The following is a 26931-nucleotide window of genomic DNA, read 5'->3' on the forward strand; positions in this document are numbered from 1 at the left end:
GAGACGAAATGTGGCCAAAGCGACAAAGAAAATGTCACTGGTTACAGTGAGAGAAAGAGGCCTCATGAATGTACAATTTGTCATTATGATAAAGTATTGCAGTTTTGATCTTCATCTAAATCTTGATGATCTTGCAAACACTTTGTTTGTTTATCATTTCCTCTTTTTTAATAACAGCTACTTTGATTTGTTTTAGCACAAAAAGCACAAGTAAAACCAATAACATTAAGGACAGGCCCATTTAATTAATGATGTTACACTTGTGTGTTTCTCAAGTCTAAATGTCTGCTTTGAAAGTTATGTGCACATGAAGACACAAAGTGAGAGGGATCAAATAGACTGTCGGTGGTTTTCACCAGTGAACTGATGTGCAGCAGTTACACACATACTGAGCATTACATGTTGTAGACACAATTAGTTTCCTTTTTAAAACATATTCAGTGTAAAAACATGTCAGGGGACAACTACTCAATTGAATAAACCCGTCACTCTTTCTGGTCTCACAGCACTTTGTAAATCCCTTCTGCATGTAGCGAGAGCAGCAAGCAAAGCCACATGCAACAGCTACACTGACAGACTGAAGCTGTGGTGGGACACTTTTGCACCCTTTGACCAACCTTCAAGGCTGTTTACTCACAACAGACTATTCAACAGGATGTGTAGTGAGGGAAGAGCTACAATAAGCTTCAGCAGACAAACTTATTGTTCTATTTTTACTTGTTGCTGTGCTCATTTAAAGTATAGATACTGTCTATCCTTCATGTTCTTAAGATGCAACCATCTACGACCATATGCATGTGCAATCTTAACATATCACAGATGCGTATTTGCGTGTTTTGTATTAATTTGCAGATTTATTCACCACCTGAGTCTATCGTCGCACCACAGACTTAAACAAGGCTTCCTCAGCTATTTGTAGATAATCAGACAAACTTAACTTAAGATCAAGGTTCAAAATTCTGCATCGACAAATAGACCAGAGTGGGTCCAGTGAAGGATTAGCACCTCCCCCTCTGACAGCAATTACAAATGAACAGCACAAAACTGTAAAGGAGTGAGATGGAAAATGATCGGGACATAGCGTGACTGGGTGCGTTTGTCCAACCCTCCTGAACCCTTAACCTACTCCTGTTAGTTGATGTGATATTAATAACAATCATAACAACAAGTGTGTTATTAAAAGGTAAAACATTGTTCAAAACAAGCTTCATGAGGCTGAAGCAGAGTGAGAGAAGAAGGTTTGTATCGACACCTCAGTTTGAGACCCGACCCCAACAATGCTTAAGTTTCCACGCATCATTTGTTTGTCAGTGGTGTGTGTGTGTGTGTGTGTGTGTGTGTGTGTGTGTGTGTGTGTGTGTTTGAAAGTACAAAGCGTGTTTTGGCTCATTGTCAACAATATGTAGAACCTGATGAAGGCCACAAACCACAGCGAGCTGGTTTAACAAATGTGACTGAAGTTTCGGTCCTAAACTATAGATAGACGGTCGTCTTTATAATTTATTTCTTCATACAACTGTCAAGTTGGGAGGAAACCTTAACGCTGTTTTGATCATTATTATAACGCTGGAGTTTGTGGTGTTGTACTGGGCTGCATTTTAATGTTAGTATGAAGACGTCAACCACTGTGAATGAAGTGACCCAGGATTGTTCATTCATAATCACCTTGTTATTGATTATACGGTTTTATTTGGGGTTTTGTCCCAGGTTCACACTGGACTGATAACAATATACGGGTCAGAAACTTTAAATCTCCTCCAGGTGAATGTGATCCTGTGAGAGTGGCGCTCTGCTGCTGCCTCTCACCAGCCCCCTGAAAAGAAGTGAGGTGAGAATAGAGGACGGATGGTTGAACCGCCCTCCTCTGTACGCTGTGCTCTTCCTGCTGATGTGACTGACAGGCAGGAGTGGGCGGGTCATCACTGATGATGTGGAGCATCTGAATTGCCTAGCATGCATAACATTTAACACGTCTCTATCTCTGTGTATCGTGATGACAAATGGATGAATGCATCTTTTCTGCACACAAATCAAACTGGAGATCATAGTGCAGTATGTCTGATTAATTGTTCATCAGAGTGACGGCCAGTGGAAAGAAGCTGTTCCTGTGTCTGGTGGTTTTGGCGTACAGTGCTCTGTAGCGCCTACCAGAGGGGAGGAGTTGGAACAGTCTAACACAGAGGAGCCACTTACTGCAGAAAAGAGAGGACATGTAATATGCTGAATATGTGCACAAACACAAGCACTCAACTGTGTGAAGATTACACAAACAAAGGCTTAAAATGACCGGGACGCTGGATTGTAAAGAGTTGAGAGATTGTTACTCTTCTTTAGACAGAATCTTGACAAACTGTTAGCATTTTGAATTAAATTGTTTTGCATGTTTTACACACACATCCTGCAGCAGGACATGTTAGAGCTATGAGTTAACCACAAAGCTGCTGGATCTCTGTTTTGATGCATAAATGCTACAATCCTTAAATGTGTAAGCTAACACACAAACATAATGAGTGGCAATAATTCAGTCCGGTTCTCTTTTGGAGATACATTCATATTGGACTTGTTTGCAATTTGTCGTTTACATCCATCAGTGGGTTTGGAGAACTAAAATTCTGCACTGCAAACTGGAGCGTTTAAGTTTAAGAGACTTCTATAGTCAGTGAAGCTCTAATGAAAGACGCTTTTGAGTCACACTAAAGGAAATGTAGGATCCAGTGTTTTTGAATACTTTGTTGGTCTTTGTTTAGAATTTTATCTGTCTCTTGTAAGTTCTCTAACTTATTGGGAGTGTAATACTTAATTGCTGGATTCCCCCTTAAATCTTGTTAAGTTGTCATAGTTGTCGTATAGTTGTAGAAACTCACCATGAAACAAAAGTGCGCTGTTGGTGTTGATTCATATTTTTAGGTTGGAAAATAACGACCGGCCAATCAGATTGCTCTGAAACTGATCCCTCCCACTTGACATGATTACATTAAGACACTTCATCTTCTAATTTGATCTGATTTAACTGCAGTCTCAAGAGGATTAACAAGAAAATGATATTCATCTTTTATTTACTGCTGATTCTCAGAGTGGGGCGTAAGTACATGTAGCAATGTCAGATTTACTTCAGATATGTATTTATATCATTGTCATGTTCTTACAGTAATTCAGCAGGACATACCTGATTCTTTCTCTGTCAACAACCACTGAACCGTGTTTCTCTTCACATTTTCAGGATGCACAGATGATCTGATCTTTGAGACAAAGAGTGTTGGACAAGATGTGACTTTGACTTGTCCTCGCAATACAACTCAGGGCATATCATCCTTGTTTTGGATCAGGCTTGTTTCTGGAAACTTACCTGAATTCTTTAAAGGAAAATACACTTTTGATCAAGATGGTGTTAATACGACTCCTCGCATTACAACAAAACAAGGACCTGGAACATTTCTCCTGCATATCCATCAAGCAAAGCTAAGCGATACTGGAGTTTACTACTGTTTAAGAGTGAACACACTCGATGTGATACTTTTGAAAGGAACATTTCTGAGAATTGGAGGTAAACATTTAGAAAAATCAGTTTACATCATTTAATTATCCTACATCTATGTATAAAGATAAAAAACATTTCTTATGTCCTTCAATGCTCACTAAAGCATGGTTATTATCATGTTTGTATTTCTCAGGACCAGAACCTGATATCACTGCCGTCATACAAGAGCGTTTATCTGATCCAGTTCGTCCAGGAGACTCAGTGAGTCTGCAGTGTTCAGTCCTCTCTGTCTCTGAGGAGAAGACGTGTCCAGAAGAACAGAGTGTGTACTGGTTCAGAGCCGGATCAAATGGATCTTATCCCAGTGTCATTTATGCACAAAGAAACAACAGTGCTGGATGTGAGAAGAGTCCTGAGGCTCACTCTCCACAGAAATGTGTCTACAGCTTCTCTAAGAACGTCAGCTTCTCTGATGCCGGGACTTATTACTGCGCTGTGGCCACATGTGGAGAGATATTATTTGGAAACAGAACAAAACTGGACATAAAAGGTAAATATCCAGTTTTCTCCCTTTTAGTGCCACCATAATTGCTTTTAATGTTGAAAAATATCATACTCTTTGACAGCATGATATACTATATATTAGTATATTAGATTTTATGACAGCAACATTCCATCGAATGGAAATATTCTAGATATCTTCGGCATCATTTTACACACTGTCATATTTGGTATCTTAATGACAGGATGAAAGGAAATACAGTTCTGTGAGGTTTAACAAGGTTTTTCTACACATAAGTTATTGATTAACAACCCACTGGCAAGTCAGTGTGGTAAATTAGTTTAATATGAAATGTGCATATTTAAGTGTTAATGAATCTTGATCAGAAGTCAAATAGAAATCCATACAGATTGATTGTAGGGAAATACTTGTGACAAGTAAAATCCTCTTTGGAGGAATTACATTTTCATTTAGTTTTACTAAAAGTCATTGTTTGTGTTCATGTTTCAGAAACCGGCTCGTGGTCCTTTGGTGACGGTACGGTAACGGCAGAATATTTCCATATAAATCAAGATTAATTTAGATCATGTATCATAAAACAATTGTACCATATGCCTTATATCATCTTGTCAAAATGGTTAACTTCAATTATTTGCTCATTTTCATATAGTTTCAGCACTCAACATGTGGGATTTGCAGAAGGCCAACACGGTTCTGATTCTGCTATTTGCAGCTCTGGCTATGAGTCTGATTGTTATTGCCTTCCTGATTTATACCATCAAGATGAAAACTTGTGATCAGTCCAACGGTAATACACGTTTCTAACAGTATCTTGCAAAAGCTAACTTTCCAGAATTAACACAACTGACATGTAAATTAACCTGCAGGGTCTTTCATCCTAAATCTCTGTTTTTATTTTATAACACAGCTGCCGTTGCTGCAACAGTCAGCGGTGAGCACCAAGGTCAGCAGGTAAGGTCTATAAAGAAAACATCATAATGGAAAAGTTATTAGCATTTTCTTTCCACTCTATAGAAATTAAAATATGCTGTTTTCATATTTATTCAGAGAAATGAGGACATGTTGGTTTATTCTGCACCAACCTTCACCAAGAGGAAAACTGGCAGAGCAGAGAGAAAGAATGTAAAAACAGCAGAGGGAGAGACCGTCTACACTGGTGTCAGGACTTTAATGAAAGATTAACAATCTATCGGTTACAGTCTTTCACTTTGATAACCCTGAAAAATGTTCTACGTTTCATTTTGACACGTTTTAATGACTTTTGTTGATATTCTACAGCATCTCATATCTCTTAATTCTTATTTAATTTTGTGCATTGTTGGCTGTTTGAAAGATTGACCTTCAAAGAGTCAGAGGGTTGAAGAAGGTTTCCATCTGTGTCTTTTGTCTGATGTACAGTTTTAAGGCTGTAAACTTCTCTATGTATCAATGCTAAGGTGTACCGCTTTCAGTCTTTTCAAAGGTTTTCTCTTTTCTTTTATAATGGCATAATTTCATTAAGTCTTTAGTCATAATTTGTTTATTTTGAAAATAACTTTAGTTAGTTGATCTTGTATAAGACAAGGACATTGATTGGTTTTCTTATTAAATGTTTGCAACACAGTAGAAACTAGTACAATACTTTTACAGAAATAAACGGCGACATATATGTTTCATAATTCCTGCAAGTTAAAAGCAATGTGACACAGTCTGTCTTAACCCTAAATTAACTTGAGATCTAAATATTAAAAGTGTTTTAAATTATCAGGGCAAAAGAAAAAACAACTATCAAACCTCTCAACAAAACTATACTGTTTGTCTAAATCTATTTGCAAATAAAGACAATAATTGAATAAGTAATGTGTTGATGTGATTCCTATAAAAATTATTTTAGTATTGACGTTCAGGAATATATCATAACCTTGAGGGTTGTTGTGAAAAAGTTACATTGAGCTAAAGTATATTGTATCAACTGGTTTTATGTTTTTGTAGTATTGTGTATGTTGAAGGAACACAATGGAAACAAGACGTCAGTCACGATGTCTGTGCACAGCGTTCCATTCTAGAGAGATCATCTCAGACCTACGATTAATGTAAATATTTTAGTAACAATGGCAATAATATTTCCGTAAAAAAAATGTCCAGATATAATCCATCCTTTATCGCACTCCATGATCAAAATGTCATCATTGAATAATCTGCCGTCTTAGAATCGTCAAATGCCAACGTGCTGTGCGTCATCATATCAATTATCTGTTCTACGTACACACAAGTATTTTTTTAACCTTTAATTATGCAGGATAGTGCCATTGACATTAAAAATCCCTTTTTCAAGAGAGTCTCGGCTGTGGGAAAGTTGACTAAAAGTTCTTCTCTTGCTCCAAACATCTGGGTGCACTCCCCCTCTCTCACCAACGACCCCTAAAGAAAAGCTGCTAACCCCAGACCAGTGCAGTCAGATCAACCTGTGACCAACAGTCCATAACCTGAGTATCACCTTACTGTGTCCAAACTCCTCCTGCACCTTCATCTGCACCACTCCTGTACGCTTTTATTGTCAAATGTATAATTAGCATTCCACTTGCCTCGTTAAAAATGTAGAAAAGCAGCTTTCAAAATATCAGTTGTCCAATTAGAACGCCCATATGTCGATAAGGTGGCAGATCAATATTAAACTAATTTAATACATGGTTTAGTGTAATGATAAAAGCAGGATAAGTCCCACTAGCTCACATTGTTTGATGCAAACAGCTTACTTTATTGTTCACACAGGATATTTTTTTAGCAACGTGGATTTTCTCAAGAATGACTGCAGAAGATTTCTGACATAATCCTTTTTTATTTCAACTTTGATTAATGTTTCATGATGCAGTCAATATTCCAAGCTTCAACAGATATATTCATTCTTATTTCAACAAAGCAACATTAGCAAACACAAGTTACTAAGGCTGGAGCATGCTACTCAGGCCACGCAGACATCTCTGAACACACTCAATGTACGGAGGCGAATATGCGCAGGAACTATTCTGAGACGTTCACGTGTCTTTTGTACTCATATGGATTTTGAGTATAATATTTCGGTGTATCTTTGAAGAAACATAATTCCAGCCTTAAATGTAAATAAACAATGCACAACTAATGTTAAGTAAAGATAAAAACATTCACACACACTTTATCCATATAATACATGTTGGCTTTCCAAAATATAACAAAGAGCTGAACTGTCTTTTTTTAAATAAGTGGAATTCACCCAAACAGAAATCAGTGCCGATCATTGATTCCTTTGACTTGTTTCTCTTCTTCTTCCTTTTCACTGTCGATAGATCCAGTGATGCAGTAGTGCAGTACCTCTGTGTCACCATCCTAAAAATAATAGTTTTAATATTCAGAGCTGTGACAACAAGACCAAGAGTAAATGTTATCAGAGAGGCTTCCTGTAACGTCCTGGATTTTTTATAAACAAGAACATCTGTAGATTCCAGTTATGTTCTTCGTCTTCACAGTTTACTGAACTTACCTTCAGTTCCTTGAGAAAACAAGGATGACAATCACAATCACACAGAGAGCCAGCAGTGTGCCAAGGATGATGTGAACTGGATCCCAATGAATTGTTCCTGAAAGTCATTTAAAAATGTCATTTAACTCTTTACTCCTTGTTTCCATGAAGTCATCCATGACTTTTAGGTGACTCAATGGTAAATAGCTTAAATACTGCAGATTAGTAATATTCAGTTTATCACATGTGTAATTTATCATAATTCGTAACAATAATTTGAATTATGGAATTTCATGAAATAGTTGGGATGATGTCATATGAGTCAATACCTCGATTGGTTTTCAAGTCCAAATCTTGGGCACCTTTCAGGTAAACGTGTGAAGGGAACAATAACAAGTTGTGAGATGATTCATGAATTTAAAGTCATAATTTGCACCATTTTGTCAAGAACAATGTGTAGACTGTTGAAATAATAATCCCCTTCAATCATCACTACGACCCACTAGGAGTGAGTGGTGGTGTCTGTCTCTGCAGAGACTCTGCCCTCTGCCTGGATTTTCTCTTTGCTTCTTGTCTTGCTGTGTTTGTGACGTTGTTGGGCGTCATCAAAGAGCCTTTGAGCCCCGTGTCGGGTTGTCAAAAACCACCGCTTTGTCACGATACAGAGGCACAAGCCTCCCTTTAGCATCTGTATGATATGATATGAGAACGGGTTGTTACATCGCTGTGTGTTTCTGTGCTTCAGTGTTCCCCCTGCTCCTCTCTCTCTCCTCTGCTAGCAGACACACAGAGTAACACACAGGGCCGACAGGATGAAGCGTCCACAAATCCGGCAACGCAGCACCTCTGCAGGGTTGTGCGGAGGTGTGGGTGTGTTAATTCATTGTTCAACTTAGCGGTTTATACTATTTAAGGCTAAAAGTTAAGCATTGTTGAGTGCGTGGCCTCTTTGAGTAACAGGTGTGTGCCGTCAAATTCGCTAGATGTTAGAACTTCAATATATGAATATATGAAAATACAATACTTTTAGTATAACTGTAAATACGTACTTGTCTCCACTTTGGTTCCTTCACCAAACAGGATCTCTCCACATGTGGCCACAGCACAGTAGTAAGTCCCAGCATCAGAGGTCTGTATAGTTTTGGACAGACTGTAGACACAACTTCTTCCTTCTTGTTTATCACTGTTATTGTAAATTAATCCTGGATGAGATTCTCCTGATCCAGATCTGAACCAGTACACTCTGTGTTCATCTGGACGCTGGAGTCTGTTTTCTTTGTTCTTGGAGAGAAGTGAACACTGGAGAGTCACCGAGTTGCCCGGCTGGACCGACTCAGTCTCCGGACTTTGTTTCACGTAGAAAGATCTCTGCTGATTTTTAAAGTCTGTGTGATTCACAAAAAGGCAGTTAACATGTGGATTGTTTGACAAAGCAGCGAGAAAAATCACTGAAATGAACATATTTTACCTTTCACAGCCAAAAGTGTTCCATTTATGATTTTCATCGTGTATGTCGATCCTGCTTGACAGAAGTATGTTGCTTCATCTTCTTTGCTTACATTTCTGATGTCAAGAACATATTGATCGTTCACTTTTGTGACTGAGAATCTTGACTTGTTAAATTGTTCTTCAAGTGTTATTGTGTTGTAAATTCCTGCTGCAACAGTTTGGACCATATAGCCAAACTTCAGCTTATACCAGTAAAACAATTTGACTTCATCTTTAAGGAATGTACATGACAGAGTCAAATTATCACCAAGCTCAAGCACAGTCCAAGAGATCTGGTGAGGAACATCTGCAGTTTGAACCAAGGCTGAAGAAAAAGGACAAATACAAACGCAAAACAAAAAGTGACAATCGTAGAATATCTTCAAGAAAGATTGTAACTTTGACTTTTAACAACTTCAACACAGTTAAATCTGAACAATCATAATGTTTAAAGTTATACTTACACACTGTACCCAGAAGAATCAAAGCGGTCAGTGTTCTGATCATTGTGGTAGATATAACCCTTCTGTTGCACAGCGAATGTGTTTCCTGCCAAATGAGAGACGAAGATCAAGAGGTGATGAAGGTTTACAAAGTAGAAGTCACAGTGATTGGCTAAAAAGAAGACATAGCTGTAAATTGACCAAACCCATGATCGTGAACCTTTTAATGAAGTCCAGATGGATTTTTGTTTTACTTCATTGTTAGACCAACTACACTGCATTTCAGGTGAAGAATGCTAGTTTAAAGATAAATATACAAAACAACACTTGGTTTAAAAAAAGATAAGATTGCTTACTCTGCCTCAGGGAGCAAAGGACAAATAGCTTGATTTGTCTTTTACCTTTCCTGCATAAGTGACGCTCAACATGTATTCTGAGTTTCTGTCTGCACCTTTAACAGGCTGTTTACAGCCTTAACCATTCTGACTTTTCTGTAAGAGGCTGGATGTTGCAAAGCTGTCTGACCTGACTAACACAAGACTACCAAACATCATGTGACTGATGTGTACAGACAACAAACCACGAAAGAAAACTAACTCATAAATTATTGTCATGAATTCATAGGAATTTATTGTTTAAAACTTTTTGCTACATGGGCTTACTAAATTAGTTTCTGTAAAGTCCAATTATTTTTGGGTTAGTTTATCCGTGTGTGTTGGTTACTCATTTGAAAGTGACATGTCAAGACCCTTTATTTAATAATATCTCTATGAATTTGTGATTCTGCAGGACATGGTTTCGGTGTTGTGCAGTGATTATGGTGTAAGTGCATTTTTGTTCAGGAATGTTTGCAAAAATAATATATTGCTAAACATTTAGTGAGGACAACCACTGTCTTTCTAGTCTCACAGCACTTTGTAAAGGCAATTTACATTGAAAACAACAAGCAAAGCCACATGCACCGTGCTACACTGACAGGCGAGCCGTTTCTGCCTTTGACCCACCACTGAAGAGAACAGCCTATGAGTATCAACAGGATATGTAGTGAGGTTTGTGGTGCAAGAGGGGGAAACGCTACTCGAGGCATCAGAAAGTTCATTTTAGTTAAACCACTATACCTGATCGTTTACATTTTGCCTGCCTTATTGTAACTTTTTTGCAATTGGATTGCAGCACATTTGTTTTATTCTGAAGGAGTATCGGTCCGCTACATGCACTGAAACAGACGCATTATATATTTGGGAGTGTTTGTAGCATGAATAACTGACCAGGTGTGGTTTTATAAAAGCCTGCTGCACCATGAAACTGTACTTTCTGTCTTCTGCACTTTGTGTACTTCATAACCCCCCTTGAGACTAAACTGGTGAGAATGAAAGAAAGTAAATGGGGTTTGAAACCACACCTCAGTTTGGCAGCCAAACCACAACCATGCTCAACTTTCCATTCGTTTGTCAGTGGTGATCGTTAATGCTTATCTTTACACACACACACACACACACACACACACACACACACACACACACACACATGAAAATACAGGGCAGCATACAAATGTATTTTGTATTTTTTTATTTTATTGTTTATTTAACAGGTACAATGCACATTACAGGTTACAGAGATAAAAGATTAGTCGTGGAATTGATTGAATAAACAAACATTTTGATATTACTTGAGCTAATGAACAAAGAGTTTGCAAGTGTTATCTGCTGTTTGATGACTCATGTGCTTTTTACCAACAGATGGCAGTGATGTGAAGATCATTTGTAGCACCATCCATTACTGTAAAGTCTCAATAGACAAACACTAAATGTGAAAGAACACAAAAAACAGACGAGGGCTGAAGTTTGCTTACGTAGAGTACCAACTAATTCCAACCAGTAATTTGACATCCATCCATCATTCAATCTGCAACTCTTAGCTACTGCATCTGTTTAGTGACAGGGAGGTGTGTGTGTGTGTGTGTGTGTGTGGAGCCACAGTCCTCTGTAGCTCTGTGACATGCTGCATTCTAAGCCCGCCTACTTTTTAGCGGTCCAATCAAACTCGGAGGATTTGAATTAAATCTTTCTTGTAACTGTACACGGCTCAAATATTGCGTTTCACTGCAGAACATGTCACAGTACAGAAGCTAAAGACGCTCCAACTTCTGTTTCACAGGGACTTGTAACTTCCTTAATGTTGTCTTTATTATTAACAATCTTGACCAGCACTGGAAACATATTGGGAGAAAACACAAGCAGCCCACGCTGACCGATCACATGTCATGATGTGGTACATCTGAGGCCGTCGCCTCGACATTTTTGAGGAGGTACACCTCAGCTAGCAGCAGTTAGGGATTTTATATATCTTAACTTTCAGTAACTTACATGCCGTTATTGCCAAAAACAACAGTTTGGATGCCCATGAATTGTCTTAGGCAAGTTTATGTCCTTCAAAGGAAAAAAATTAAAAAATTCAGGCACCAGACCCCAAAACTACTCTTGCCACTTAGTAGCTCTATAGAACTAGAGCCTTAAAAGAAGATCGCGCTTCAACTATACATGAACGGCAACATGAACATGTGCCGTTCATGTTGCATGTAGAAATGAAATGAAGCTTACATCTTGTCACGGTGTAAACATTTTCTTTGCCTTTATTTTTAACTCAATATTCCCAAACCTCAGCAAGGTGTTTTAGTTACTTATTCATAATGTAGTTGCCAAGCAAAGATATTGGTGAGATAAATAATTCTGTCTTGAGATTGTTTGTTTATGGACCAATCTGCAGGTGGAAATCCTTAATAAATGACGTTGAGCAATGGTAATGTGAAGCGTGGGAAATGAGTTCCCTTTGAGGTCAAATTACTTCAGGGCCACGAGAAACTTGCCTGCTTTGTTGTTGTTGATTCTTCACAGGAAAATTGTTGTGAACAAAGTATGTATAACGTGAGATGGCAAACACATGAAACACTAGCAACACAAGTTAGAAAGTTTTGGTTGATACATTTCCACTGTGGTAGTAGAGTGAAGAGCCGACATCAAGAGAGGCCAATCAGATTGCTCTGACATTAATCCCTCCCACTTTATATGATTCTATGAAGGTGAATCATCTTCGGATACGATCTAAATTAACTACAGTCCTTCATGTGAAAAGAAAAGAAAATGATGATCATATTTTTCATTCTGCTCGTGCTGAAAATGGGACGTAAGTATTCAAGTCACATTTACTCCAGATACATATTTTAAAATGACGTTTTCATGCAGTAATATAGAGGAGATATATGAATGATCGCTGTTATTAATTACTCTTTTTTAATTTTATTTTCAGGATGCAACAAAGATGGGATCTTTGAGACAAAGACTGTTGGTGTTGGACAAAATGTCACTCTAACATGTGACCGCCGGCATTCTTGGCAATCAACGTACTTATTCTGGATCAGGCTTGTTTCTGAAACCTTCCCTGAAATATTAGGAGGAACAATAGCCCATGATTACGACGTTGTTAAGGAGACTCGTCACATTACAGCAAAACAAGAACCTGGAAAATTTGTCTTGCATATTAACAAAACACAGTTGAGCGATACTGCAGTCTACTACTGTATGAAAGTGAGCCTCAGCACCATGACATTCTCAAAAGGAATATTTCTGAGAATTAAAGGTAAAAACAGCAACAGAAATCATTCATGTTGTATAACAGCAATGTTACAGATTTGAATGTTTTGTAACGCTGCATATTCAATTGGTTGTAGAGATTGTAAAACCCTCTGAAATTTAATTAAATAATGTATCAGCATTGAATTGATCATGACATGTTAAACATTTGTTGTTTTTGATTTCTCAGGACCAGAACCTGATATCACTGCCGTCACTCAAGACTTTCCATCTGATCCAGTCCGTCCAGGAGACTCAGTGACTCTGCAGTGTTCAGTCCTCTCTGTCTCTGAGAAGAAGACGTGTCCAGAAGAACACACTATGTCCTGGTTTAAAGCCGGATCAGATGGATCTCATCACAGTGTCATTTATGCACAAAGAAACAACAGTGCTGGATGTGAGAAGAGTCCTGAGGCTCACTCTCCACAGAAATGTGTCTACAGCTTCTCTAAGAACGTCAGCTCTTCTGATGCCGGGACTTATTACTGCGCTGTGGCCACATGTGGAGAGATATTATTTGGAAACGGAACAAAACTGGACATTGAAGGTAGAACATTTATATGTAATCGCTAAATTATCATGTTATCTAATAATCTAAAATGTTTATTACTCTTAATGTTAATTATTTATTGATTTAATGTTTCAGTTGACACCACCTGTGATTCAAAGAACGACAACACGATTCTCTTTGTGTTGTGTTCTGCTCTGGCTGTAAGTCTGATCGTTATAGTCGTCCTTGTTTATGCCGTCAGGAACAAATCTTGTGATTGTTGCAAAGGTAAGAGACGTTACTCGACCTAATAAATATGTTTCCCCAAAAGCTAACATTTCATTTACATTTGTGCTGTGTGTGAGTCAACATACAGTATCATGCGTCTTCTATAAAGTTAAATCCATCTTTAACTGTTTATTTTTGAATAAAACAGCTGATGCCACTCTGCAAACAAATGCTGCAACAGCCAGTAACAATCAGCAAAATCAGGTATATAAAGATGTAGCTACTAAATAAAAGATACCTGCAATGTTTATGTATCTGTATGTGCATGCGCATAAATTAGAATCTGCTTTCTTATGTTCCATTTTGTCACTCAGAGAGAAGAGGACTCTTTGGTTTATTGCACACCGAACTTCACCAGGAGGAAAGCTGGCAGAGCAGAGAGAAGGAATCAAAGAGAAGAGGAGACGATCTACACGGATGTCAGGGCTTTTGTGACGGATAAACGATCCAAAGTCTGAACATTTAAAGTGTTTGGTAATAGTATGTACATGTAGCATTGTGCATTCCATCCTTGTAATTTTGTTACATTTTTGTTCATTTTATTATTAAAGTTTTCTACTCAAATGACACATCTATACCCGAGTTTTCTTTTACGGAATATTAATTTTGAAAGTGCGTGAGAAGGGTTGTCTCTCTTTCTCTTTCACTTTATTTTTTTATCTGATAAGCATGATTGTACTAAAATGTATATAGTTTATAATTATATTTGTGTGTATGTGTTGTTTCCTTTCTTAGTAAACAAACTTATGAAAAAGATAGCACATCTACAATGAAATTTAAATAAAGATGAACACCTGTTTACTTCAAGTTCAATGTGTGTACATTGTGTTCATTTTGAAAATACTTTTATTTGTAGCCACTGCAGGATGCATCTTAATGTACAAAATCTGTTAACACATTATATTCAAATTTCAGAATTCACTACAAATCAACTTTCTTCATCGCCATCAGCACTCCACATGCAAGCATTGCTGTCTGGAACAACAAAAGTGCAACTACGGGGCTTAAACAATATAATAATACCGAAGCAAATAAAAGTCACAAACGCATTTAAGTATATATGCATTTTTCATTTTGCCTGGAAGTGTGTTGTGCCCAAACAAACAGGAGATCTGAATAATAATTTAGAAAATGTATCATATTTAATTCAATGACAAGAGCAAAGACAAATATGTGCAACGTGAATGAATATGTATGAATGCTGTGTAACCTGTAAGTTTGAGGTTCATGGTGGTTCCATTTTCAGTTTTAGAGATTGACTTCTGGCCCGATTCGGTGATGTTCACAGTGACGAGTGAAGTTGAAAAAAAAAAATAAGGAAGCATTCTAAGATGGATCTTCAGTGTGATTTTTTTTAATCTATTTATAAGTATTTACTTTGAAGTGAAAGATGCTGAAACCAATGTGCAGATAAACCTTAAAAAAGAAAAAATAAGAAAACTAAAGAAGGGCCAATGGCTCCTTCACGACTTCCTAACCACCTAATTCTAGCGCCCTTGCTCAGACCACACCCATCTTTGAACCTGGTCTTCATGTTGAGCTCAACTACAGATCTGCAAATTTCATGACTGCATCTTGTACAGTTCACGGTGACTAACTCTGTCCACAGAAACATACAAAGTACTCAGAATTGCTTCTGTGGTAGTTCCTGATACAGTGGTAAAAAGATGTAACATATTTCATCCATCTTTTTTCATCCAAAAGAATTACCTCTTAAATCTGAGGGGGACAGAAGTGGAAGTAAAGCTGAAGAGAAAAACTGACATACAGAGAAACCTTTGGCGAAAACTACCCCAGTAAACTGAAATGATCCTTTTTGTTCTATTTGTGATGAGTGAAGATGTGGTTATTTCATATGAGGAGACAATATAAATATCCATCTTTATGTCAACACAATAACAAAAGTAAACAGACATGATGAACTTGATGTTATACAACTGCACTTTCTGTGGCTACGAATTCACAAAGCAACTGAAAATATTCAACTTCCTCCTATCACTATCGAACATCTATTGGAAATAAAAAGCTCTGAACTTGCATATCAATGCTGAAGCTCTCTGTGTAGACTTTAGGACCTCTACACGGGCCCTGCAGGCTTTGGGGCCTCTGCAGACTTTGGGGCCTCTGCACGGGCCCTGCAGACTTTGGGGCCTCTGCATGGGCCCTGCAGACTTTGGGGCCTCTGCATGGGCCCTGCAGGCTTTGGGGCCTCTGCACGGGCCCTGCAGGCTTTGGGGCTTCTGCACGGGCCCTGCAGACTTTGGGGCCTCTGCACGGGCCCTGCAGACTTTGGGGCCTCTGCATGGGCCCTGCAGACTTTGGGGCCTCTGCACGGGCCCTGCAGGCTTTGGGGCCTCTGCACGGGCCCTGCAGGCTTTGGGGCTTCTGCACGGGCCCTGCAGACTTTGGGGCCTCTGCACGGGCCCTGCAGACTTTGGGGCCTCTGCACTGGCCCTGCTCTTTCTATGGAGAAGGGTGTTGCTGGTTGTGGTAATCTGCTCTAACAACAGAGTACTCACACTCTTGTGGCGACTCTCTCTTCTTCCTCTTCCCTCTTTTCACTTTCCGTTTGGAGAAGTCCAGTGCTGCATAGTTCACTTCCTTTGCTTCAGCATCCTGCAAAAAATATTTCTGCTAATGAAAAATATTTCAGAGATTTGGGCTGCTCAAGACAAAATCTATAGTAAAGATTATTTTACAGCGACTTTACGTTGATATCAACATACTTTTGTTCATGTAATTTCTCAGTCATCCGTACTATATTTAATCCTTTTGTGTTATTGTAGCAGATATTATGTTGTACGTAGCTACTCAACAGTTAATTACATTTGTCCTGTATGTTATGAATATAATATTTTGTCCTGAGGATTAGTGGCAGTATATTTATCACACATGTAGATCACTCGCCGGTGTAAATCAGACGGCACACTGCCACATATTTACCAGATCATGTGACTGATCCACAGGTGACCTGCTATGTCCGAGATGATAGGAAGCTCTCTCTGCTCCTGTTAATATAGAAACAAAGACTTCGTAATGCGTGTTCACATATATCGATGTGAATTTTGTCATTATCTCTTTTGAGGACAAACAAATCAATCAAAAGATTTGGATCACATTTTCTGTTTTGTCTTTACTCTTCAACATATTTACTTCTGCAATAAGCCCGATGATCAACACTGAAGAGCTCCACTAAGCTTTCTGCTGATAGTTTAATGACTGACTTCTGAATATTCAATATTTTCCTGCTGTAACAGGATATTGTAGTCGGACATAACTCAGAGGGACAATTAAAATGAATAGCTGGTTTGCACAATCATCATATTCTGTTGAATAGACACACAAATGGACATTATGTTGACCCAAAGAAGACTTATTGGATGGATCGTCCATCATTCCATTATTTTTTGGAGATAATATAAACTCAAACCCACATGTTCTGTTTTAACTGCAAAGTATTTTCCTTCATTCAGAGCTTTATGGTACAATCTCAAAAAGCTAACAGAAATTAAAGTCAAATACGGTGAACCTACCTTTGCAATTTTCGCAAACTTTCCTTTGATTTCTGAAAAAAATAAGGAGGACTATCACAATCACACAGCAGGCCAACAGCACTCCAAGCACAAGGACAACTGGGTCCAGTTCTGATCCTGAATCACAAAGAGAGTAAGCATTATGTAATTATGGACTCTTGGGAGTAATCGTATGTTATTGGAAACACAGTGCGACATGTAGAAAACTATTAGCGGGCAGAAAGTCTATGTTTCACACTGATTTATAAATGCAACTTAAAAAATGAATGGCTCATAGGTCCCTAGAAAAAAACAAAATGTGGATAAAGTAATTATTATGAATAAAGGATTTCCTTTTTAATAATTTTGCATAATATTTTAAAGGAGCTCATTCATTCATAATTAGTTATAACTGAATAACTCACTGTCTCTATGAAATAATTATTAAATTTAGTTGAAAACTAATGCTTAACATTTTTAGAAACTCTTTGTTATCCTCTTAAAATGAATAAGAAACTACCACTAATAATCTTTATATTGATTTACAATAACATGAATATGATTTAAATACGACTTTAAAACGTACTTGTCTCCACTTTGGTTCCTTCACCAAACAGGATCTCTCCACATGTGGCCACAGCACAGTAGTAAGTCCCAGCATCAGAGGTCTGTATAGTTTTGGACAGACTGTAGACACAACTTCTTCCTTCTTGTTCATCACTGTTATTGTAAATTAATCCTGGATGAGATTCTCCTGATCCAGATCTGAACCAGTACACACTGTGTTCACCTGGACACTGGACTCTGTTTTCTTTGTTCTTGGAGAGAAGTGAACACTGGAGAGTCACCGAGTCGCCCGGCTGGACCGACTCAGTATCCGGACTTTGTTTCACGTAGAAAGATCTCTGCTGATTACGATCTGCATGATTCAGGTAAAAATGCGTTAATAAGAATGAATAATTTAAATTATCAAACGTGGCAAAAAGACTAAGAGAGAAATATGTTTTACCTTTCACAACCAAGAAGGTGCCATTAACAAAACTGTGTGAATATCTTGATCCAATGAGACAGAAGTATGTTGCTTCGTCCTCTTTGCTGATATTTCTGATGGTAAGAGCGTTCCGCTCTGTGACGTTAAAACGTAGGTTGTTAAATTCCTCACTAACTGTCACTCTGCCAACAAGAACAGAAGCGACATGTTGGACCATATATCCAAGAGGCTGCTTGTACCAGTAAAAGAATGTGCTGTCCTCCCCAGAAACTGGACACTGCAAAGTAACATTTCCACCAAGTTCAACCAAAGTCAAAGAGAGCTGGTGAGGAACCTCTGCAGCTTGAATCAGATCTGAAGAAAAGAGACAGAATGAAAGCACAAGATAAGTAAACAGGTAAAGTATGAACCCTTCCAAAGATGAATAGATGGTTGTGTCTTTCTCAAAGTAGTTAAGAATTGCACTTACACACTGTACAAAGTAGAATCAAAGCAGACAGTCCTCCGATCATTGTGCAACAGCACTCTTGTCTTGCACTACTGATGACACACGACCAAATGGAAGCTGTAGTCACTGGCTGATCAAGGTTTACAAAGTACAATGATTGGCTGAAACATAGATAATGACCGTCCCCCTTCAAGTTTAAACCTATGATCTATTTTCATTTGATAGGACATCTACATGTTGAGCATTTGTTGTATTTTCAAAGCAGTGTCGTTATTCAGACTGCATGACTAAATGTATTGTTTCTCTGATAACCATTTTTTGTGGGTTTTTGGCCTATTTAAGAGCAAGTACTGAAAGTCTTTCAACAGCAAAATCAGTCTTATTGACTGCATGTGTGTATTTAAATGTCACGATGTGCAGAAATGTTGGATTTTAATCACATGCACAGGTGACACAATCCACACTTTCTATTTGTTTTTTGCAAGAAATTTCCATAACTTTAAATTAACCTGTAGTGGCAACTGGTTTGTTACACAGCACCAAAAAAAAAGTACTCAGTAGGTGATCGGATGAACCATCTGTGTATCACCGTCAGTCGGGAACAAACACCCTCTCCTTTGAGAAAAGTCTTCAGCGCTGTACTTTGTTCTTTACTGAAGAAATACTCTCCAGATCTGGTGTAACGGGACCACGTCCCTATTCAGAATTACATTAATATAAGTGATGCTGAAGCAGCATTTGTCGTGTCACAAAGACCTAAAACACGCCTGTTGCTGCCACTAGATCATCTCAGGATGCTGATCGGTTCGAACCAGAATGGTTTGGACAAAAACGCATTACTTGAAGCCTGACAAGGTGGATTCTTGCGAAAAAATCAGTGGCTTCATAAACAGTTCACACTGGAGCCATTTACTGACACATTGCTTGTCCCAACGGCTGAAGTCCAGTTTTAAAGTGATGCCGTTGACTTTTGTAAATTTTTGGATATATTGTTGGCTAGCTTGTTTGCTGATGACATGCAACATGTAAATGAGACAGTATTTTTCTCTTTCAGTGTAGGTTAGCTGTTTTACTTCCTGTGTTTGTGCTAAGCTAGGCTAAACTCATCCTGGAGCTGGATTCAAATGTTTTGAGAATTGTCTAAATTTGGCCGTCCAATCAACACTAAGAGGTGAAAAGGAGGACTTTTGAAATAGCATTAGCTACAGCATAGCCTGCTGGTTCTAATGACAGTTGTGGGGAAAGGTGAGACGAAATGTGGCCAAAGCCACAAAGAAGATGTCACTGGTTACAGTGAGAGAAAGAGGCCTCATGAATGTACAATTTGTCATTATGATAAAGTATTGCAATTTTGATCTTCATCTAAATCTTGATGATCTTGCAAACACTCTTAAATAGTTTTGTTTATCATTTCCTCTTTTTTAATAACAGCTACTTTGATTTGTTTTAGCACAAAAAGCACTAGTAAAACCAATAACATTAAGGACAGGCCCATTTAATTAATGAAGTTACACTTGTGTGTTTCTCAAGTCGAAATGTCTGCTTTGAAAGTTATGTGCACATGAAGACACAAAGTGAGAGGGATCAAATAGACTCTCGGTAGTTTTCACCAGTGAACTTGTGTGCAGCAGTTACACACATACTGAGCATTACATGTTGTAGACACAATTAGTTTCCTTTTTAAAACATATTCAGTGTAAAAACATGTCAGGGGACAACTACTCAATTGAATAAACCTGTCACTCTTTCTGGTCTCACAGCACTTTGTAAATCCCTTCTGCATGTAGCGAGAGCAGCAAGCAAAGCCACATGCAACAGCTACACTGACAGACTGAAGCTGTGGTGGGAAATCTTTGCACCCTTTGACCAACCTTCAAGGCTGTTTACTCACATCAGACTATTCAACAGGATGTGAAGTGAGGGAAGAGCTACAATCAATTCAGCAGACAAACTTATTGTTCTATTTTTACTTGTTGCTGTGCTCATTTAAAGTATAGATACTGTCTATCCTTCATGTTCTTAAGATGCAACCATCTACGACCATATGCATGTGCAATCTTAAAATATCACAGATGCATATTTGCATGTTTTGTTTTAATCTGCAGATTTATTTACCACCTGAGTCTATCGCCGCACCACAGACTTAAACAAGGCTTCCTCACCTATTTGGAGATAATCAGACAAACTTAACTTAAGATCAAGGTTCAAAATTCTGCATCGACAAATAGACCAGAGTGGGTCCAGTGAAGGATTAGCACCTCCCCCTCTGACAGCAATTACAAATGAACAGCACAAAACTGTAAAGGAGTGTGATGGAAAATGATCGGGACATAGTGTGACTGGGTGCGTTTGTCCGACCCTCCTGAACCCTTAACCTACTCCTGTTAGTTGATGTGATATTAATAACAATCATAACAACAAGTGTGTTATTAAAAGGTAAAACATTGTTCAAAACGAGCTTCATGAGGCTGAAGCAGAGTGAGAGAAGAAGGTTTGTATCGACACCTCAGTTTGAGACCCGACCCCAACAATGCTTAAGTTTCCACGCATCATTTGTTTGTCAGTGGTGACTGTGAATGTGTGTCTATTTGTGTCTTTGTGTGTGTGTGTGTGTGTGTGTGTGTGTGTGTGTGTGTGTGTGTGTGTGTGTGTGTGTGTGTGTGTGTGTGTGTGAGAGAAAGTACAAAGCGTGTTTTGGCTCGTTGTCAACAATATGTAGAACCTGATGAAGGCCACAAACCACAGCGAGCTGGTTTAACAAATGTGACTGAAGTTTCGGTCCTAAACTGTAGATAGACGGTCGTCTTCATAATTTACTTCTTCATACAACTGTCTCGTTGGGAGGAAACCTTAACGCTGTTTTGATCATTATTATAACGCTGGAGTTTGTGGTGTTGTACTGGGCTGCATTTTAATGTTAGTGTGAAGACGTCAACCACTGTGAATGAAGTGACCCAGGATTGTTTATTCATAATCACCTTGTTATTGATTATATGGTTTTATTTGGGGTCTTGTCCCAGCTTCACACTGTACAGATAACAATATACGGGTCAGAAACTTTAAATCTCCTCCAGGTGAATGTGATCCTGTGAGAGTGGCGCTCTGCTGCTGCCTCTCACCAGCCCCCTGAAAAGAAGTGAGGTGAGAATAGAGGACGGATGGTTGAACCGCCCTCCTCTGTACGCTGTGCTCTTCCTGCTGATGTGACTGACAGGCAGGAGTGGGCGGGTCATCACTGATGATGTGGAGCATCTGAATTGGCTAGCGTGCATAACATTTAACACGTCTCTATCTCTGTGTATCGTGATGACAAATGGATGAATGCATCTTTTCTGCACACAAATCAAACTGGAGATCATAGTGCAGTATGTCTGATTAATTGTTCATCAGAGTGACGGCCAGTGGAAAGAAGCTGTTCCTGTGTCTGGTGGTTTTGTCGTACAGTGCTCTGTAGCGCCTACCAGAGGGGAGGAGTTGGAACAGTCTAACACAGAGGAGCCACTTACTGCAGAAAAGAGAGGACATGTAATATGCTGAATATGTACACAAACACAAGCACTCAACTGTGTGAAGATTACACAAACAAAGGCTTAAAATGACCGGGACGCTGGGTTGTAAAGAGTTTAGAGATTGTCACTGTTCTTTAGACAGCAGGACATGTTAGAGTCATGAGTTAACCACAAAGCTGCTGGATCTCAGTTTTGATGCATAAATGCTACAATCCTTAAATGTGTAAGCTAACACACAAACATAATGAGTGGCAGTAATTCAGTCCGGTTCTCTTTTGGAGATACATTCATATTGGACTTGTTTGCAATTTGTCATTTACATCCATCAGTGGGTTTGGAGAACTAAAATTCTGCACTGCAAACTGGAGCGTTTAAGTTTATTAAGAGACTTCTATAGTCAGTGAAGCTCTAATGAAAGACGCTTTTGAGTCACACTAAAGGAAATGTAGGATCCAGTGTTTTTGGATACTTTGTTACTCTTTGTTAAGAATTTTATCCGTCTCTTGTAAGTTCTCTAACTTTTTGGGAATGTAATACTTGAATTGCTGGATTCCCCCTTAAATCTTGTTAAGTTGTCATTCCAATGATCTTAACCGTAAAGTCTTTATTGTTGCCTAACTTTAACCACACCTTAATCATGAGAGGAGGACATGGCTTAGTTTATTCTGTACAGAGATCATATCTCACCCCATGAATCAATGCAGCAGCAATCTAGTTTAGGGTTTCTAGAAACCAGGCTACACCGCTCATAAATATGGTACAAGAGTGAATGAAAAATACTTTTTAACTAGATTGTTTCTGGATAAATGTGGTTCACATTAGTATCAAATCAAATCATGTCATATTTACTCTCTGTGTCAGTTGTAGAAACTCACCATGAAACAAAAGTGCGCTGTTGGTGTTGATTCATATTTTTAGGCCAATCAGATTGCTCTGAAACTGATCCCTCCCACTTGACATGATTACAGGCCTAGGGTTTAAAAGGTTAAGACACTTCATCTTCTAATTTGATCTGATTTAACTGCAGTCTCAAGAGGATTAACAAGAAAATGATGATCATCTTTTATTTACTGCTGATTCTCAGAGTGGGGCGTAAGTACATGTAGCAATGTCAGATTTACTTCAGATATGTATTTATATCATTGTCATGTTCTTACAGTAATTCAGCAGGACATACCTGATTCTTTCTCTGTCAACAACCACTGAACCGTGTTTCTCTTCACATTTTCAGGATGCACAGATGATCTGATCTTTGAGACAAAGAGTGTTGGACAAGATGTGACTCTTTCTTGTGCTCGCACTAAATCTGTGGTACAATCATCCTTGTTTTGGATCAGGCTTGTTTCTGGAAACTTACCTGAATTCTTTAAAGGAACATACACTTTTGATCAAGATGGTGTTAATACGACTCCTCGCATTACAACAAAACAAGGACCTGGAACATTTCTCCTGCATATTCATCAAGCAAAGCAAAGCGATACTGGAGTTTACTACTGTTTTAGAGTGAACCGACTCGATGTGATACTTTTGAACGGAACATTTCTGAGAATTGGAGGTAAACATTTATAAAAATCAGTTTACATCATTTAATTATCCTACATGTATGTATAAAGATAAAAACATTTCTTAAGTACTTCAATGCTCACTAAAGCATGGTTATTATCATGTTTGTGTTTCTCAGGGCCAGAACCTGATATCACTGCCGTCATACAAGAGCGTTCATCTGATCCAGTTCGTCCAGGAGACTCAGTGAGTCTGCAGTGTTCAGTCCTCTCTGACTCTGAGAAGAAGACGTGTCCAGAAGAACAGAGTGTGTACTGGTTCAGAGCCGGATCAGATGGATCTCATCCCAGTGTCATTTATGCACAAAGAAACAACAGTGCTGGATGTGAGAAGAGTCCTGAGGCTCACTCTCCACAGAAATGTGTCTACAGCTTCTCTAAGAACGTCGGCTCCTCTGATTCCGGGACTTATTACTGCGCTGTGGCCACATGTGGAGAGATATTATTTGGAAACGGAACAAAACTGGAAGTTGAAGGTAACGGCAGAATATTTCCATATAAATCAGGATTCATTTAGATCATGTATCACAAAGCAATTGTACCATATGCCTTATATCATCTTGTCAAAATAGTTAACTTCAATTATTTGCTCATTTTCATATACTTTCAGCACTCAACATTTGGGCCAACACAGTTCTGATTCTGCTATTTGCAGCTCTGGCTATTAGTCTGATTGTTATTGCCTTCCTGATTTATACCATCAAGATGAAAACTTGTAATCAGTCCAACGGTAATACACGTTTCTAACAGTATCTTGCAAAAGCTAACTTTCCAGAATTAAAACAACTGACATGTGTAAATTAACCTGCAGGGTCTTTCATCCTAAATCTCTGTTTTTATTTTATAACACAGCTGCTGTTGCTGCAACAGTCAGCGGTGAGCACCAAGGTCAGCAGGTAAGGTCTATAAAGAAAAGATCACAATGGAAAAGTTATTGTCATTTTCTTTCCACTCTATAGAAATTAAAATATGCTGTTTTCATATTTATTCAGAGAAATAAGGACATGTTGGCTTATTCTGCACCAACCTTCACCAAGAGGAAAACTGGCAGAGCAGAGAGAAAGAATGTAAAAACAGCAGAGGGAGAGACCGCCTACACTGGTGTCAGGAATTTAGTGAAAGATTAACAATCTATCGGTTACAGTCTTTCACTTTGATAACCCTGAAAAATGTTCTACGTTTCATTTTGACACGTTTTAATGACTTTTGTTGATATTCTACAGCATCTCATATCTCTTAATTCTTGTTTAATTTTGTGCATTGTTGACTGTTTGAAAGATTGACCTTCAAAGAGTCAGAGGGTTGAAGAAGGTTTCCATCTGTGTCTTTTGTCTGATGTACAGTTTTAAGACTGTAAACTTCTCTATGTATCAATGCTAAGGTGTACCGCTTTCAGTCTTTTCAAAGGTTTTCTCTTTTGGCATAATTTCAGTGTTTAGTCATAATTTGTTTATTTTGAAAATAACTTTAGTTAGTTGATCTTGTATAAGACAGGGAGATTGATTGGTTTTCTTATTAAATGTTTGCAACACGGTAGAAACTAGTACAATACTTTTACAGAAATAAACCACAACATATATGTTTCATAATTCCTGCAAGTTAAAAGCAATGTGACATACAATCAGTCTTAACCCTAAATTAACTTAAGATCTAAATATTAAAAGTGTTTTGAATTATCAGGGCAAAAGAAAAAACGATCAAACCTCTCAAAGAAACTATACTGTGTGTCTAAATCTATTTGCAAATAAAGACAGTAATTGAATAAGTAATTTGTTGAAGTGATTCCTATAAAAATGATTTTAGTATTGACGTTCAGGTATATATCATAACCTTAAGGGTTGTTGTGAAAAAGTTACATTGAGCTATAGTATATATATATATATATATATATATATATATATATATATATATATATATATATATATATATATACATATATATATATATACATATATATATATATATATATATATATATATATATATATATACATATATATATATATATATATATATATATATATATATATATATATGTATATTAGATATTTAGTGGTGATTAAGGTTGGCTTAGTGGCATATGTGTAGTTTGTGAGATGTGTTTGTGCTTAATTCTGGCTTGAAACAAGTGGGGCTAACTAAGCTAACTAACTGCTTAGTGTAACATTAACTTAAGTAATTTTTACCACAAACTAAACGCATCCAAGCGACTATAGATGCAACCGTCAGAGCTAGTGACGTAGCTAAATGGGTGTCGTTGAGTCATTCTGAAGTGACGTTCTTGATGTTTCTCCTAAACCTAACCAAGTGGTTTTGTTGCCTAAACCTAACGTTACATTGTGTCAATATGTTACTGATTTAAACATTAATTTGTGCCGATAGCAATTTATATGGCAAATGCCTATTTCAGCTACAATACTGATCCTTACTGAAATGTTGAATGGACTGAAATGAAAGTTTAGAGACGGTCAAGGTTTCCAGAAGATGTGTCCTAATCGATGTTTTGATCCCCCAACTTTTCATGGAACGCCACTAGCAGGTTGACATTTCTAGTATTGTGTGACGTCTACTGGCTGGATTGCAGTGCATTTTGGTTACCCACTAATTAATGAAAGAAACGCCCTGTGGCCCAGCTGTTAAGATGCCGAACATGAACTGTGACGTCCCCAGTTCATGTTCATGAACAAATGTTTGAGGACAACCACTCGGATGAATAAACCCCTCCACCTCTCTGTTCTCACAGCACCTATAGAGGCCTTCTCCTATAGAGATTCTGCACATCTGTCGTGAGAAGAACAAGTAAAACCACATGCAACAGCTACACTGACACACACTGTCTGCGGTGGGCTGATTCTCCTCCCTTTGACCAATCATCATAGCTGTTTACTCAGAACAGACTAGGCTTCAACAGGATGTGCAGTGAGGGTAAAGTTGAATGGGGAAATGACTGATTTACTTTATTTATTTCTTAATGTGCTCACTCAAAGTACAAATGTCATAATCTGTCGTGTCTTTCCAAAAGATGCAATTATCAACATTCGTATGCATGTGCAATGTTGAAATATCGCAGATGCACATTAGTTCATGTTTTAATTG

The 26931-nt window shown here is 38.1% G+C and overlaps 4 protein-coding genes and 1 long non-coding RNA gene across 6 annotated transcripts; 3 read left to right on the forward strand and 2 right to left on the reverse strand.

Annotated features, from left to right (window-relative positions):
• Window positions 1-3030: 3030 nt before the first annotated feature.
• Window positions 3031-5836, forward strand: LOC137888640 (uncharacterized). Its single transcript, XM_068732076.1, has 7 exons — window positions 3031-3081; window positions 3221-3544; window positions 3672-4028; window positions 4491-4517; window positions 4651-4788; window positions 4909-4952; window positions 5049-5836. The coding sequence occupies exons 1-7, from the start codon at window positions 3039-3041 to the stop codon at window positions 5181-5183; spliced, it is 1068 nt and encodes a 355-aa protein (XP_068588177.1). The 5' UTR covers window positions 3031-3038; the 3' UTR covers window positions 5184-5836.
• A 1193-nt stretch (window positions 5837-7029) lies between these two features.
• On the reverse strand, window positions 7030-9505 carry LOC137888643 (immunoglobulin kappa light chain-like). Its single transcript, XM_068732078.1, has 6 exons — window positions 9429-9505; window positions 8945-9289; window positions 8526-8861; window positions 7806-7838; window positions 7498-7594; window positions 7030-7343 (listed from the first exon to the last, which is right to left on the reverse strand). The coding sequence occupies exons 1-5, from the start codon at window positions 9469-9471 to the stop codon at window positions 7500-7502; spliced, it is 852 nt and encodes a 283-aa protein (XP_068588179.1). The 5' UTR covers window positions 9472-9505; the 3' UTR covers window positions 7030-7343; window positions 7498-7499.
• Window positions 9506-12471: 2966 nt separating this feature from the next.
• Window positions 12472-13343, forward strand: LOC137888644 (uncharacterized). The gene is made up of 3 exons (XR_011105160.1): window positions 12472-12590; window positions 12714-13043; window positions 13227-13343. It is a non-coding gene; the product is annotated as an uncharacterized lncRNA (long non-coding RNA).
• A 1300-nt stretch (window positions 13344-14643) lies between these two features.
• LOC137888641 (immunoglobulin kappa light chain-like) lies at window positions 14644-18849 on the reverse strand. Its single transcript, XM_068732077.1, has 6 exons — window positions 18787-18849; window positions 18336-18671; window positions 17913-18245; window positions 17348-17464; window positions 16758-16822; window positions 14644-16430 (listed from the first exon to the last, which is right to left on the reverse strand). Exons 1-6 carry the CDS (start codon window positions 18827-18829, stop codon window positions 16278-16280), a joined length of 1047 nt encoding a protein of 348 aa, XP_068588178.1. The 5' UTR covers window positions 18830-18849; the 3' UTR covers window positions 14644-16277.
• Window positions 18850-23302: 4453 nt separating this feature from the next.
• LOC137888639 (uncharacterized) lies at window positions 23303-25605 on the forward strand. Of its 2 annotated transcripts, XM_068732074.1 has the most exons (6): window positions 23303-23366; window positions 23506-23829; window positions 23956-24312; window positions 24447-24566; window positions 24689-24732; window positions 24829-25605. In XM_068732074.1, the coding sequence occupies exons 1-6, from the start codon at window positions 23324-23326 to the stop codon at window positions 24961-24963; spliced, it is 1023 nt and encodes a 340-aa protein (XP_068588175.1). In that variant the 5' UTR covers window positions 23303-23323; the 3' UTR covers window positions 24964-25605. The 2 variants fall into 2 exon arrangements, with proteins under 2 accessions (XP_068588175.1, XP_068588176.1); XM_068732075.1 differs by lacking the exon at window positions 24447-24566.
• The last annotated feature ends 1326 nt before the right edge of the window (window positions 25606-26931 follow it).

The sequence above is a fragment of the Cebidichthys violaceus genome, unplaced genomic scaffold, assembly GCF_023349555.1.
Source record: "Cebidichthys violaceus isolate CVI_PGR_0920_01 unplaced genomic scaffold, fCebVio1.0.p SCAF_560, whole genome shotgun sequence".
Classification (NCBI taxonomy): Eukaryota; Metazoa; Chordata; class Actinopteri; order Perciformes; family Stichaeidae; genus Cebidichthys; species Cebidichthys violaceus.